We start from the raw sequence: 14,962 nt of genomic DNA on the forward strand, positions 1-14,962 counted from the left end.
AAATCCACAGCAGTGTTTTGGTTTAGCGACCATGTATAGAGAAAACATCAAAGAATTGATCAGAAATGTGAAAGACTTAAAAGAAAAAAATATAAGATATTAAGAAATGTGAAAGACTTAAAAGAAAAAAATATAAGATATTATCACATACATAGTAAGATTCAAGAGTTTGGGGTTTTGGGAAATATTTTTAAATGTTTTTGAAAGAACCCCCCAAGGCTGAGATTATCTGATCAAAAATATATAATATTTAAAAATATGATTACAATTTAAAATATATGTTTTCTTTGAACATATTTTAAAATGTAATTTATTCCTAAAATGTCAAATCTGAATTTCCAGCATCATTACTCCAGTCTTCAGTGTCACATTATCATGTTGACAAAGAACTAATTATTTGATTGGCCAGAAATGTCCAGTTTAGTGGCATCAAATCAAAAAATATCTTTAAGATCTCGCTGTTCAAGAAAGATTTCTTATTATTATCAATGTTGAAAACTGTTTTGCTGCGTTTAATTTTTGTGGAAACCACAATACATTTTATTCAGGATCCTCAAAAGAAAGTTTAGAAGCATTTATTTGAAATAAAAATCCTTTGCATTCTCGCCAAATAAAAAGTATTGTTTGTGGACATCTTATATCTTTCAAAGATTTGCCGCAACTAAACTGGAATTTTTGGGCCAGTCAAGTAAATATAGCTATGTTGATAGTTGGAAAACATGACTTTGTTTCCAGGCAGACTGATACACCCAGACTATAGCCAATCCGATTTCAGCCGGCTCTTCCCGTTTCTGTGTGCAATATGCATCAGACTGGCAGTGTCTGTGGGTGGTCCGATGCCATGCCGTCTGACGCTCGACATCCTGAGACTGAAGAACATCGTACATTTAATTCAGAATGTTTGAACATCGAATTTGAGTGCCTCGAATACTAAATATTATGTACATCCAGTTACTACATTGCAGCAGTCAGTTATTTAGAAACCTTTTACGACACCATAAAAGAACAATTTGGTGTACAAACCATGAATGACCACTGAGCATTAGTGCCTTACAGGCCCACATACATCTCTGTTTCTATTAGCGTCTCTATTCAAACAGTAACTAACTCCATTCTCTATGGATGTCAGCTGCACAACTTTGCCTTATGGGCCTTGTACTGATGGCAGCGGCTGCTCCCCTGATTAAATTCATCACCTTTATTACAGCGCGGAGTGCAGGGCCTAGCATGGCTGACTGCTCCTGTTGCCCATCGAGGGCATTCATCTGCACTAACGGGGGCAGGGGTTTACGCATTAGACTGTGAGCATCACGTCTGCTTCACGCACATGCATCGCTCACAGGTGACATGCCAGGGCCGGTCGCACGTCTCATATCTAAAGGCCACACTACTCTTCAGAGCGGGGAGAAACATCTCTCTACAACACTGACTATGGCAAGGGGCTTCACGTAATGTGTATCAAATACACTGGTGCTCGCTTGCACTGGTTTTAGACTGTGGTTTTGGCCAATGGACCCTTTTCACAGATTGTGATGACGCATTTCACAGTTATTAACTTTACAAATCTTGTTAGATTATATTAGCTTGGCATTGCATTTCAGAAAGCTAGTTGCTGTGTAATACAATGGCAGAATGAGTGATTTGACATCTATATCTCTTCTGACCACCTTAATCAATTCCTTAATATTTATTTTTTCTCTTTTGGAAAAGTCATAAACGCTATTGTGATTTTTTTTCTTTTTCTTTTGGAGCAAATGGGAATGCAAAACCCCCCAAATAATAATACAATTATATATATGTATATGTATATATATATATATATATATATATATATATATATATATATATATATATATATATACACAGTATATATATATATACACATACAAGTTTGCCCAACCTCCTACTTCCCTTTCCGAGAACCCAGAATATGTGAACATTTTCCATTGGAAATGTCATGCAATTTTAGGTTTGTAACTATATATATATATATATATATATATATATATATATATATATATATATATATATATATATATATATATATATATATATATATTTCACAAAAAACCTGGGAGTTCAAATCATGGCATAAATGGAGATTTTGAATTAGGATTAAACAATGTCCCCAATCACTAAGCTATTATTGCTCAAAATGTATAGTTCACAAGTTCACGTTTTTATTTAAAATACATATTTCGGCCTCAGCACACGCTCTAAACTCCCTTTGGATTACTAAATTAATACATATTTTAATATTTAATACAAAACAGTCAGTAGAGATAGAGGTGAAATTGGGGTGGTGGATTCCTGAATTTTTTTAATGTGATTAAAAAAAACACAATAAATCCCGACCTCTGACCTGCAAGCAATTCCGTGTTTTAAGGGATTTTCCTATCGCTGATGTAATTCAAGCTTGAAGTTCAATTGGGGGTATTTTCTAAGCAAATATTGATGTGATAAACTGCACTTAATTTGATTAATGTAACAATATTGTTAATAGATCAACAGTTTTAAAATGTTATCTGTCATTCAAACAGCTTTCTCATCTAAAGTGTCTAAAATGACCAAGTACGTGGACAATCTCCCCAGAGCAACCCAGAGCGAAGTGAAGTGCTCTAGGGCACAATAACAATAGAGGATCCCAGACAGTCTTCAGTATACGGTGCCTTCTGATTAAAAGTGAACTTATGACCTTTGAAAACTGAAAATTTCACCGGCCTGGATCTATAACTACTAAACTAGCACCAAATGTTCAAGAAAAAACTAAACACTGATAATGATAGTCATTTATGGGAGGATATAACAGTTCGTCTAGTTTCGGTAGATTACAGTAGCGTAATTTACTAATATTAACAGTGCTCTCACAGTAATAATGCCAGCAATTGCCTAAATCTAAAGTGCTCCCAAGCTACCGCTTGTACCCGATTGTGTGATATTACAAACAAAAGTGTAAAATGAATGCACATTATGAGATGGATGCAAGCCGACACGAACACACACTCTCCTCCAAACAGAGCCAGATTTGGTGCACGTTACAACACCCCGTGGGGAATATCACACATGCGATCTCACGCAGCTTCTGAGCTATCGCTCGCCTCGATTATCGACGCCGCCACTGATTTTCAACACTCTCAGTTCATATTTTCATTCTCCAAGAGCCGTGCAGAAAACGTTCATGTATGATCAATGCAGTGGTCCACTATGAGCGCTAGACCGTAATTTACGTTCTAGGACAGGATAGAGCTGAGCTCAGCAAAAGCCCATGATTTAGGGTTGCTTTGGTGATGGTTCCACTATAGCGACAAAGCATCTGAGATTAAGTGTGTTGAAGAGCGTATGTTGCAGTGGACATACGTTTCTCGACGGATCCAAAAACACATTTTCTATTCTGATCATCACAAAACACCGTGACCTATTGCATTTAGTTTTCTAAGAGGACACTGATCAGAGGCATGCATGCATTTGCACACTCTCTTAACATGCAGATCTGAGCACTGTGTCCTGTTTATCTAAGGTCAGGGATCAGTTCTGCAATGGTTCAATAGTGGAAGTGAAACCGACTCTCACGAGCACAAGACTAACTCGCTGTCTCAGTCTGACGGAGTGTGTGCTCCCTTGACAGCGTTATTAATTCAGATTTGCACAATCTAGACTGTGACAAACCCATAACGCGTTGTGGAGGAAACTCCTCTAACTGGCATATTACTGAAAAAGATCGCATTAACCAGCATGACACATATCCACTCTCATTCTCACCAACTCTCGGAGTAAAAAGCTGTGAAAACTCATGACGTGAGTCATACTTCGCGATTGAAACGCAGAATATTATTCATGTTGAGGTGAGATCAGCCACACGGCCCTGGTTACATGGCTAATGTTACAGGCGGACATCACGGATGTTGTCCAGAGAGGGAAGCTAGTTTCGACCAGAGGGAGAGGCTGTAAATGTGAGTGGCAAGAAACAAACAAGAAAGCGACAGTGAAATTGCTGCAATCCACAAAGCACGGAGTGTAAAGCCAGGCCGCGGGCCCGCCCAAGGGGTGTGTGATGATGTCCGAAAAGCACGTTTATCAGGATAGTGTGTAAAAGGCACTTTTTGGTTTATTTATAATAGTGTCTACATTGACAAATGAGAATATATTTCAACAGAAGTTAAATTAAACTGACATTTTGCACTGACATCAGGCTTACGTCATTCCACTGCGATGTGCAGATGAATAGGATCCTCGGGTATTTAACTGCGGATGCCAAGGGACTACGTCAACACTGAAATGCCATGTTGGGCGCAGATGATTCACTGGCAAATAACAGTTATTTGGAATGGTGTATGTCAGCAATTATAAACCTTCCAAGCTACCTAACTTGTGCAAGGGTGGCTGGTAGCGCTCAAGGGTGTCAGAAATATGACGACTCTCTCTCCCTCACACTGTAATAAGTAAATAATGATGAGTAATGAGTCAGTAATGTAGAGTAATGTGTGTAATGATGGAGTTTTATAAATGTAATTTCACCTTAGGTTTGCTCAAGAGGTTTTAAATTACTACAAGTATTACATTACATTTGCTTTGTTTTGACAACATTGTCTTTCACAAATTTTCAATTGGCAGGGAAATTCCATAAAGTAAAATAAATGAAAATGCATTTGTTAAATAGGCAGGAGAATTACACTACAAATGAACAATGCAAATGAGTCTACACTGACAGAACTGCCTCTGCATCCAGGAATAAAGGAACATTGAGCAATACAAGGGGGCCCTCTCTAGAAACACATGGGTCGATAGATAGATAGATAGATAGATAGATAGATAGATAGATAGATAGATAGATAGATAGATAGATAGATAGATAGATAGATAGATAGATAGATAGATAGATAGATAGGCAATTTGGCGCAACTTTATTTGCAATAAAGGCCAAGGCTCTCTATAAAACATTTATAAAACAGACTAAATGAGAAAAAGAGCAGTTTGTGCAAATATATAAACCTTATTAACAACTTTATAAAGTTGACAGCAGGAAATGGGAAGCCTACAAGAGGTTTTAAAGAATTAGTCAAGAGCCCCCTGGTGCCACCGTTCACGAAATTCCCACCCTTAACCACAAAGTACAGAGAGGTCGACTCCTCTGGGACCACAATTAAACATGTCATGGTGCACAGTAGTTAAAAGACTGATTTGACAAACTAAGCTACGTGAATACTGACGTATTATGCTAATAAAGCGAGGGGAAACATTTATTCACAGTTTAAACGCATAAACTGTGAAGGAAACACTTTTTATTTTTATTTTGAAAAATAATTTTTGTTAGGTTATTTTTGTAAACAACAGTTCTCGCGATGACTATTTAAATGGCAACGGCCCAGAAGAGGATCTGAAGGTGACAGTAAGTTTATCTTGCTTGTAACTTCAGTCACTTATTTTCTGCTAAATGTTCATTGTCACATAGGCATTAGCAGTCCAAGTATAGGCTACGACTATTCACTCGGAAGTGATTTGGAACGTTCTCTTTTAGAGCAGTCAAACCGTCGGAACGGGACAAATTCTAAATCGAATTTTCCGATTAAAATCTGTTCTCTCCTAGTGTAAATCTGTTAAGAGTTTAAATGAGAAACATATCCTTAAGGTGAAATTAACCTTTTGCATCACGGTCTTATTCACATATGAAACAAAAATATATTTTTCTAACGAGAAATCCATCAGAATCACTGTGAAATCATATCGCAAGCCACAGGTACCCCTCGCAACGGAGAAGTAGCGACTACCATATCCGAGCGCAAACTTAAGCAGCTTTTAAAGCTGAACTATAGGGTTGTAAACGTCGTGTGATTGATTGGTAAGATAAGGGTGAATGTCTGACACCAAAAAAACACAACTGGCGCCATAAATTGTTGCTATTTAGCGTTTTGCATTACGCGTGGACAACCCGTGCGCAGTTCCCGGCAATGCCATTCTGTGGGATTTGACGGACACATGTCACTTCATCAACATTACCTTCGTCGAGAAGCCGTTCGAGGTGGTTGAAGATCCCGCAGAAGTTGGGCAGACTGCTCATCAGTTTCTTGTCGTTCATGAGCTGCATCAGATAATCAGGGGTCGGCTTCGGCTTTTCTTTCGTTTCCATTTCCCCCACCATATTCCACAGAAATCACCACCGACGCCCCAAAAATAGACAGGAAAAAGTCCCAAAATAAATAAAGCCTGGAATATAAATAATAAATAGAGTACAAAAACGCAAGTGAAGGAGGCAAGTGCCTGAGTCTTCCGCGGCAAGGGATGCTGTCTCTGTCTTTACGCACAATCCGCTGCTGCAATACTGCAATTCTGGGGGTGACAGTTGTTTTAGGACAGCTGATGAAAAGAAATCAAATGAACAAAATGAAATATATACGGGTGGAGAGTGAAGCCAGGTCTCCTTTCAAAAACAATTCCCAATAAATCCCACAAGTTACTCGCAAAGGCGACTCCCGAGTGCCCAGTGTCCCTCTTAAGATTTATTTTAGCGAGAGATTTGTCCTTAACTTCCTCTTGAGGCGGTGAAAATGCACCCTTTCCCCGAGTTCCCCAAAGCTTCCTGTGTCTTGTCTGTCTGTGTATGTGTGCAGCACTAGAAACGTCTGTCCCTCCTGTCTCTCACGCGCAATAAAGGCGCTTTCTCAATGAGATTGGCATTCGGTCCTCCGTTACCGACCAGCTCTTCTTGCGCTCGCGAGTCCGTCACATGAGTCCCAGCAGCAGAAATCAGACTGTGGGAGGAGAGAGAGAGAGAGAGAGAGAGAGAGAGAGAGAGAGAGAGAGAGAGAGAGAGAGAGAGAGAGAGAGAGAGAGAGAGACTGTATACATTTGAAAAACAATTAGCCCATTTAAAACGCAGACTCGATTCTGAAACATACGTATCGTGATGCGTGTCTTCAAATTAACTATTACAACCCCCCCCCCCCCCCCCCCATGCGTGCAAATTGCAATATCCAGCACTATTTCTGATATGTTTAGGCATACACAACACAATAATGAGGAATAATATTTTTTTTTATATAATTTTATTTCAATCATCATTTTACTTCCCATCATGTCATTCTGAGAACACAAAATTAAATGTTGGACACATTTTATGAGCTGCTCTTTCATAAGATTAGCTATATTCAAAATCCACCAAAGCCATTCAATAGGGTTGTATATTGACTCAAATTATAGTTTTATTTATTTTAATTGCACCTTTTGCAGCTCGGACAGCATAAGGAATAAAATGATGCTAAATTTGAGCGACATGAAGGTGAGTGAACAATAAAACAAGTTACATTTATTCACCAAAGCAACATTTCAGCTTTAAAATCTACATTGTATAATGGTAAATAGTTGCTTGTCAATACAACGGAAATGTTTGAGAGAACATCACATAAGCTGACTTCATAAATTTATGTTGATTTTATTGTTTTTGTTTGAACTCGACATTATGGTGATCACTGATCAGTGTTCCCTTTGGTTGGGCACTTGGATCTTCATTTATATTTTTGTAATTCTCTTCCTCATACAGCGATACAACAATAAACCACAGCTATTTGGTTTCAAAGGAAGGGAAGTAATAAATGGGTTTCTTTTAAAGAGGTGACCTAACTTCTAACTAAATCATTAACTAGTCTATTTTTCAGGTCGAATAAAGATCTTTTCAAATGGTATTGCTAACACATCATAAACACCTTGTGAAACTTTTAATTGGGTTGACATAATCCCTCTATATTTGTGATAGTATCTGACAATTGACCATGCCCGAGTAACACACATGACAAAACACAACAATGGTAACAGTTACATTTTATTTATTTTATTAGTTGCACTTGCAACAATAACAATTTTATTAGCTTTTTTATTGTGCTAGAACTGACACAAGGCTGCAAATAAAATTGGCAAATAAAACAAAACAAAAATAGTAAAACAAAGCAATTGCACAATTTATTCATGCCACAATGCACTCTGGGAAACATTTTATTTTGATGGTCCAGTTTAGACATTCTACAAACTATAAGTAACTTTGCAACTACATGTCAACTAACTGTCATTAGAGTATTAGTAGACCGTCTGCAAACATTCTACTGACTATAACTTGGCAACTTATTCAACCCGAACCCTTAAAAAGTTACTTATAGTTAGTAGAATGTCTAAACTGGACCATCGAAATAAAGTGTAACCGTCAGTAATTCTGAGTAGCTATACTAAGTCAAGAGTAAATCTAAAGTAAATGATCAAGTACTCTCTACAGTTCCTACTGTCGTGTAAGTGAACTAGAAACCAAGCATTTGCCAGTACAACTATTTCTATATCACTTTACTTAGTCTTTTTAAGACAATCAGTTTGCATGCTTTTTTAAGTAAGTCTAACAAATTATTTTTTTAACACATTAACAAGTTAAATATTGCATTTTTTGCTGAGAACGACAGTGCTATCCTCTTGCGAGCCCGAGTGTGTCACGTCGGTCTAATATTAAAAGACTCATTTGTCTTCTTTTGGCTGGCGAGAATAGTAAAGGAGAAGTGCGATTGACTAAACGCCGGTGCGCATCAGAACATACCACAATGGTAAAGAAGAAAACAAGGCATTTATCTCAATAGGAAGACTTCCTCTGCAGAAAAAGAAAAATCATTACACAATGCGGATGGAGGCTAATTCTTTGTCAATATGTGCCAATACTCAATTAAAGCTAATGCTATGGGAACAGCTCCTCCCTCTGGATTAGGCCGCTTTTTAATTTACATAATTAACATTCTTTTTGTCCTTATTGGAGCAGCATAAAAACAGCACAAGCAGAACGCTTACAGAGATTTACAAGTTTGACGTGCTACAGTACATTTCCATCCTTAGCATTCATGCTTTGCTTTAATGCAATGCATTAGGTTTGGAAAAAACAAAGGCTGTTCCCAAACTAGCATAGAAATAGCAAAGCTATCAAACATTTCAGAGAGAAGTGAAGTTATTTTCCCACACAGCAAGCATAATTTATGAGTGCTTAAATCCCTTCATTACTATGTTTATATAAATACTCTAATTGGCCTAATGGTTTTGTCACTTCTTTTGTCATGCAAAGCAGTTCTCATGCGCGGTGCGGTTTGGCTTTTAGACGCAGCCATGAAAGCAATTGTTCCAGTCACCGTTTGACGTTACATTGGTCCATCGCTCCTATTCACGTGAACGGAAAAAAACAACAAGGAGCACGTATGAGGAATAGCCGGAAAACAAAACGAGGGACAGCGCACCAGAGGGCTGAAGAGATGAGGGGAGAGAGGGCTGGCGGCCCAGTATCTGACAGCATGGAAACAAACGACCCACCAGAACAGGAAGGGATTGTCCAGGTCCTGCCCAGCACCTTTTCATCCTTTTGTGATGCCCGGGGCTTTCACATGCAGATCGCCTTGGACGCAGAGGCCTGTGTTAGGGCGCCTTGCCCTCCTGACTACAGAGAAGGGGGTGTATTTACCCCTCACCCCTTCTTCAGTGAGAACTGCCCCTCCACCCCGCGGCTCTTCGCTCGCTCTCCAAATGACGGAAGCCTTGTTTGAGAGCAGAGGAATTACATTAATGAATGCATTCCTTCACACATGCACCCTGAAACCAGGCAAGGAGAGCAAGCTTGTCTCTGTTTGGTCGAACCAGGGAACAAGTGCACTGTCGCTCTCAAACTCTCGCCTTTCATCTCGCTCCGGCTCCCTCTCTCCAGCTCTATCACTTTTTCACTTGTTAGCCCTCCTTCAGATCCCCCTCATAAACCCCCTTCTCTGTAAGTGCATGTGACCAGTATGTGGGTTTGAGGCGAATATAAAAACAGCCTGTAAACTGATGAAACCAAGGAAAATGAGCTTTCACAATGGTTACACTAATTCAATAACCCATTTGCATGCTTTTGAACAAATATATGAAGGGTAATTAGCCAAATGATCTCATTTGTATTCGTTAGTTTGGTTGTAGAACACATACTTTTTTTCCTTTTTTACATTTGGATAGACACTAATACTCACAATATCAACATATGGACACTTAAAAAAGTAATAATAATTTAATCTGATCATAAGATTGATTTTGGGACCAAAATAAAAATTTCCTACCAGGTAAAAAATGACTGGTATTAGTATTTTTTAGGGACATTTGGACCCTTTGGGTTTGCCAGGACCACACACACACACACACACACACACACACACACACACACACACACACACACACACACACACACACACACACACACACACACACACACTTGACTTATTCTCTATATCATACTTCTAGAGTGTTTTCTTCAAATGATTTATGAAATGTTTACCCATTATACCATCTGCTATGAAATTGGTTTAGAGGATACTGAACCCAGTCCAGTCGTCAATATGCTGATATTGTACGCTATCTATGAAAAATGTACATACACATTTTACATACGAATACGTATGCATACAAATGAGATCTCTCAGAATAAGCATAACAACTCTCAAGAGAGCTGAAATTGTTACAGTAATACTAGCAGCAGCAGCTTACTTGAATATAATATTGCTTGGCTTAACTTAATGATTAACATTTTATTAAAAATATTTAGGAAATCAATGCGCTGATGTGTCCTCTATAAATGTGAAGAATCTGTGCAATTATAGTTTTGTGAAGCCCGGGTGCATTAAATTTAATTCAGTCATGAATGATTGAATGCATTACTGAAACAACCATGAAACATCAATAATAATTTCCATAACTGAGCTCCAAGGCTCATTTCCAGTGCAAAATGTCTTATCGAACACATTACTAAATTTGATCATGTTCCACAAAATAAATCGGTCATTAGTTCCCATGGCAGCCCTGTGGCTCAGTGAACACATGAGAACAGCCCTAGCCGTGAGACTGTGCCACCGACCACCGCCACAAAGCACCCGGTCAGGTTGTCTCCAAGTTTTTTTGCTGGCCGAGTCTTTTGTAGCACGAATCCACTGTGTGCTAATTTGACGCGCTGCAGAGATAAAGGGGGGAACTCATGTTAGTTTCAGCATCAGAGGATAGGAATGTGGGCCATTTAATGCAGGAGTCAGACAATTCCTCTCGAAACAGACCCACATGGTTAAATGAATAGAGAAGTAATTAACAGAAAGCCTTGACTCACTGGATAAAACAATATTCAAATCAGAGAGAGAGAGAGAGAGAGAGAGAGAGAGAGAGAGAGAGAGAGAGAGAGAGAGAGAGAGAGAGAGAGATAATGATAATGGAGCCAGGATGGTGAAATCATTTTATTTTGGAAACTGGGAATTATGAGGAGGAGAGGATAAATCAATAAACAACAAAAAATGCTTTTTATATTTGTCTTTCATAATCATGTTAATGGGAATTACCAGAAATCTGAGAAACTTGTTGGTCACAAGAAAGATCCTACACTCTTAGAAAAAAAGGTTATTTTAAGGTTCTATAGGCGCTTCATATTTGGAACCCCTAAAAGGTTCTATACAGAACCCAAGAAAGGGTTCTTTCTTTTCATTATATAACCTTTTTAGCATAAAAGGTTCTTTGGAGTTGAGTAAAGAACCCTATGGTTCTATATAGAACCCCAATGAGCCCTTTTTTTCTAAGAGTGTAGAACCTTTTAGGGGTTCCAAATACGTAGCGCCTATAGAACCTTTCAAGGTTCTATATAGAACCTTTTCTTCTAAGAGTGTAGTCAAAGAAACACATTTTTTTATTCTTATTGTAAACCTACATTTTGACAAAATGTGTAGTCATTGTGTTTTGACTTGAAATAAAATCATACAGTACATGAATGAACTTACTACGGAGGAATCCATAACAACAAACTCATATCCTTGAAGACAGTGAGCACAAGATATTTAGAGTAGACCTATTTATAGCAGGCCTACATGTACTGTATGTAGGTGCTTATTATTTTTAATAAATTCACATTCATATTGTCACACCTTGGTTTCCTCAGGAACAGACCGAAGACTCTGATTATCGACACAAACTCAAACTGTAATAATAGTACTCTGGAACAAGCTGACAGGCAGGGGAAACACAATTGCGATCGGACAAAGACTGAAAGAAAGGGTGCATCTTAAATAGCCAACAGAAACGAGATAATTAATCATACACTGCTGGGACAAATTAACTCAATAGCAAATCAAAGAAACGAAGGAGTGGTGGGAAAAGAACAAAGAAAAACAGGAACCAATCAAAACATGCACTGACACGTGACATTTCCTCACCCTCCCGGGAGGTGCGTCCTCGCACCGTAAAACATCCAAAGTTGTGGGCGTCCTGGAGGTTGACGAGGCCATGGATTCGTACAGTCTACATGTCGTACATGTCGTACCCATCGGCTCGGGAGACCAGGGAGGAGCAGATGGTGGGAGAGCGAAGGAGGAGACAGGAAGGAATTGTAGTATGAGGAGCAAGGTGGGATCCCGGCTCCTGCCTGGCAGGCAGCTCATGGTGGAGCCGATGGAGGGAGGAGCCATGGTGGAGAAAGGGTTGATGACTCCAGGGGTCTGACTGACGGAGGCGGAGCAGGTGGAAGAGGAGACCAGGGTGTAGAAGGAGAGCCGACGAGCCAAGGCGATGTTGAGGATACGGATGGGCATGGCAATACCGACGGCTCTGGCGACCGAGGCTTAGGCGGGGATCCAGAGGGCCACAATGGATCTGGAGCGACAGAGGACCATAGTTGAGCTGGAGGGAGTAAGGAGTCCAACGGAGCCAGAGGGACGAGGCGAAGCGGGAGAAGAGTAGAGTCCTGAGGCAAGGGCAGATAGACGAACAACCAAAGTGCAGCCAGAGGGACGAGGGGGTCAGTGGAGCTGGTGGACTGATGGGCCATGGTCGAGATGAGGGAGGTGGGAGCCAAGGTGGAGCTAACGGACAGATGGGCCGAGGTGGAGTGCTGGTCGCGGAGGCCGGAGGCGGAGGCCGGAGGCGGAGGCCGGGGATCCACCGACCTTGATGGAGCTGGAGACTGGCTGACCCACGGCGACCCCACATCACTGATGGTGGAATGAGCGGGAGCTGAGGGGCTGACAGGAAGCAGTGGAGGTGGTCAGGAGGAAATTATGATGATAGGAGATGGGAGAGGGAGGCTGGGTGGGAATTTGGGACTGCCAGATAGTTCCAGGCAGACGGATAAAACATATGGAGGAAGACAGGATATTTAGGTGACGAAGTCTATTAAATCCACTTCTTCTGGACTCTGGATGAGGACAGTGAAAGGAGACTCAGGTGTGGCGGCGGCCATCTTAGCTGAGGGCACAGAAGCGGCAACCATTTTGACAGAGGGCTCTGGCGTGGAGGTGGCCATCTTGGGATGAGACTTGGGAATGGTGGCCATGACGGGACGAGACTCTGGAATGGCGGTCATGATGGGACGAAACTCTGGAATGGCGGCCATGACGGGACGAGACCCTGGAATGGCGGTCATGATGGGACGAGACTCTGGAATGGTGGCCATGACGGGACGAGACTCTGGAATGGCGGTCATGATGGGACGAGACTCTGGAAGGGCGGTCATGATGGGACGAGACTCTGGAATGGTGGCCATGACGGGACGAGACTCTGGAATGGACTCTAAGATGGGCTTGGTTCCAGACCCAACGCTCTCAGGACACTGAATCAAGGTTTCCCTCCAGTCCAGCCCTGTGGTGTATGGAAGGTCAATGGTGTGGGGGAAAGTTGCCCCGATCTGGAACAGGGTCCTCAGGGTGTCATTTTCAAGGGAGCTGGTAATGACAAGCCGGAAGAATTCCCTAGAAAATTCAAACAGGTTGTGGCTCGCCTGAGCCACAGAGATGAACATTACCCGTTCATCCATTTGGGTGGTCCGATCTTCTGTTACACCATGGTTTCCTCAGGAACAGACTGAATACTCCGATTATCGATACAAACTCAAACAAAATGTGCAGTTATAGCACAAAATAGCACAAGTTATAGCACAAAATAAACAAGAATAAACATTACAAAGTATGTTGAAAGACTTACTTAAATGTATTATTGCTTATGTAATCTCTAAGTCAGTGTATCAATCACGGAAAGACATCGATAAAATAGCTTGTGAACATGTCACTTAACTTTACATTTACTTTATCCAATGTTAACATTTTGTTAGTTAACTATTAAAAACACTACAGAGGAGCATATTGTCAGGGATCAATCAAGCCCGGTCCCATCCCCCACTCAACGATCACTTTCCCCAGAGTACTAATCACATACACCTGTTCCCCATCAGCAACCTCGTTACCTTGCACTACAAAACACTCACAACAGATTCAGTTCACCATCAAGCCTCCAACAGGAACAGACTGATCTACTTTGCCTCTCTGATCCTTTGATGCCCCAAGAACCCCGAACGTTAAGTGTACTTACCTGAGAAGATCACTAAACTCTGTCTTTGTTTCACTGCCGCCAGGACCTCTGTTCTGACATCCCGCTTCCTGTGATCCAGAGTCCACGTGAACCTGCCTGGTGTCTGAAAAGGAAGGGACAAGTATTTATGAACTTTGGTTTCTTTAAAAACCACATATCTGAAAGTGGATGGGCTCACTTGATGTTGAACCAAGGGATTGTCACTTCATCTGCACCCGACTCCGCTGAGTGCACACATTACACGTTTCTAATCTAAATAAACACTGTGTATTGGATTCACTACCTCTGCCTCCGTGTGTATACTTGACACATATATACCAGGGGTATTCAATTAAAGTTCCAAGAGGTCCGGCCTCTATATTTTTTTCTCAGCGGAGGTCTGGACAATACTTTTTTGGAACAGTTTACATTTCCACCAGGGAAGCCATAGTACTTTGTAAAAGAGAAAAATCTTAAAACCTCAAAATAGTCATCAAAGAGGAGAATCTTGGGTCATGAGAGCCAAAGCAGTGATTATTACCAATTTTTACCAAAAAAAGTAAATATTTTACCCAACTGGATATGAATATAAAAGGTTAGATCCTTGCGTTTAAAGTCT

The 14,962-nt window shown here is 40.5% G+C and overlaps 2 protein-coding genes across 7 annotated transcripts in view; both read right to left on the reverse strand.

Moving 5' to 3' along the window:
* The window catches only part of qkib (QKI, KH domain containing, RNA binding b), a 108,597-nt gene extending 101,868 nt beyond the window's left edge, over positions 1 to 6,729 (reverse strand). For 5 of the 6 annotated variants that reach the window (XR_013800164.1, XM_079634656.1, XM_079634655.1 and 2 more), the window contains exon 1: positions 5,995 to 6,728. Coding sequence is in view for 4 of the 6 variants with exons in the window: in XM_079634656.1 (XP_079490782.1) it covers positions 5,995 to 6,136 (142 nt within the window). In the remaining 2 variants the exon portion in view is untranslated. Of the gene's footprint in view, positions 1 to 5,994 lie in introns of all 6 variants that reach the window. The other variant, XR_013800165.1, reaches the window with a different exon arrangement.
* The window catches only part of dlk2 (delta-like 2 homolog), a 528,840-nt gene that overhangs the window by 441,531 nt on the left and 72,347 nt on the right, over positions 1 to 14,962 (reverse strand). The window lies entirely within an intron of this gene.

This window comes from Phoxinus phoxinus (assembly GCF_949152265.1).
Source record: "Phoxinus phoxinus genome assembly, chromosome: 14".
NCBI lineage: Eukaryota > Metazoa > Chordata > Actinopteri > Cypriniformes > Leuciscidae > Phoxinus > Phoxinus phoxinus.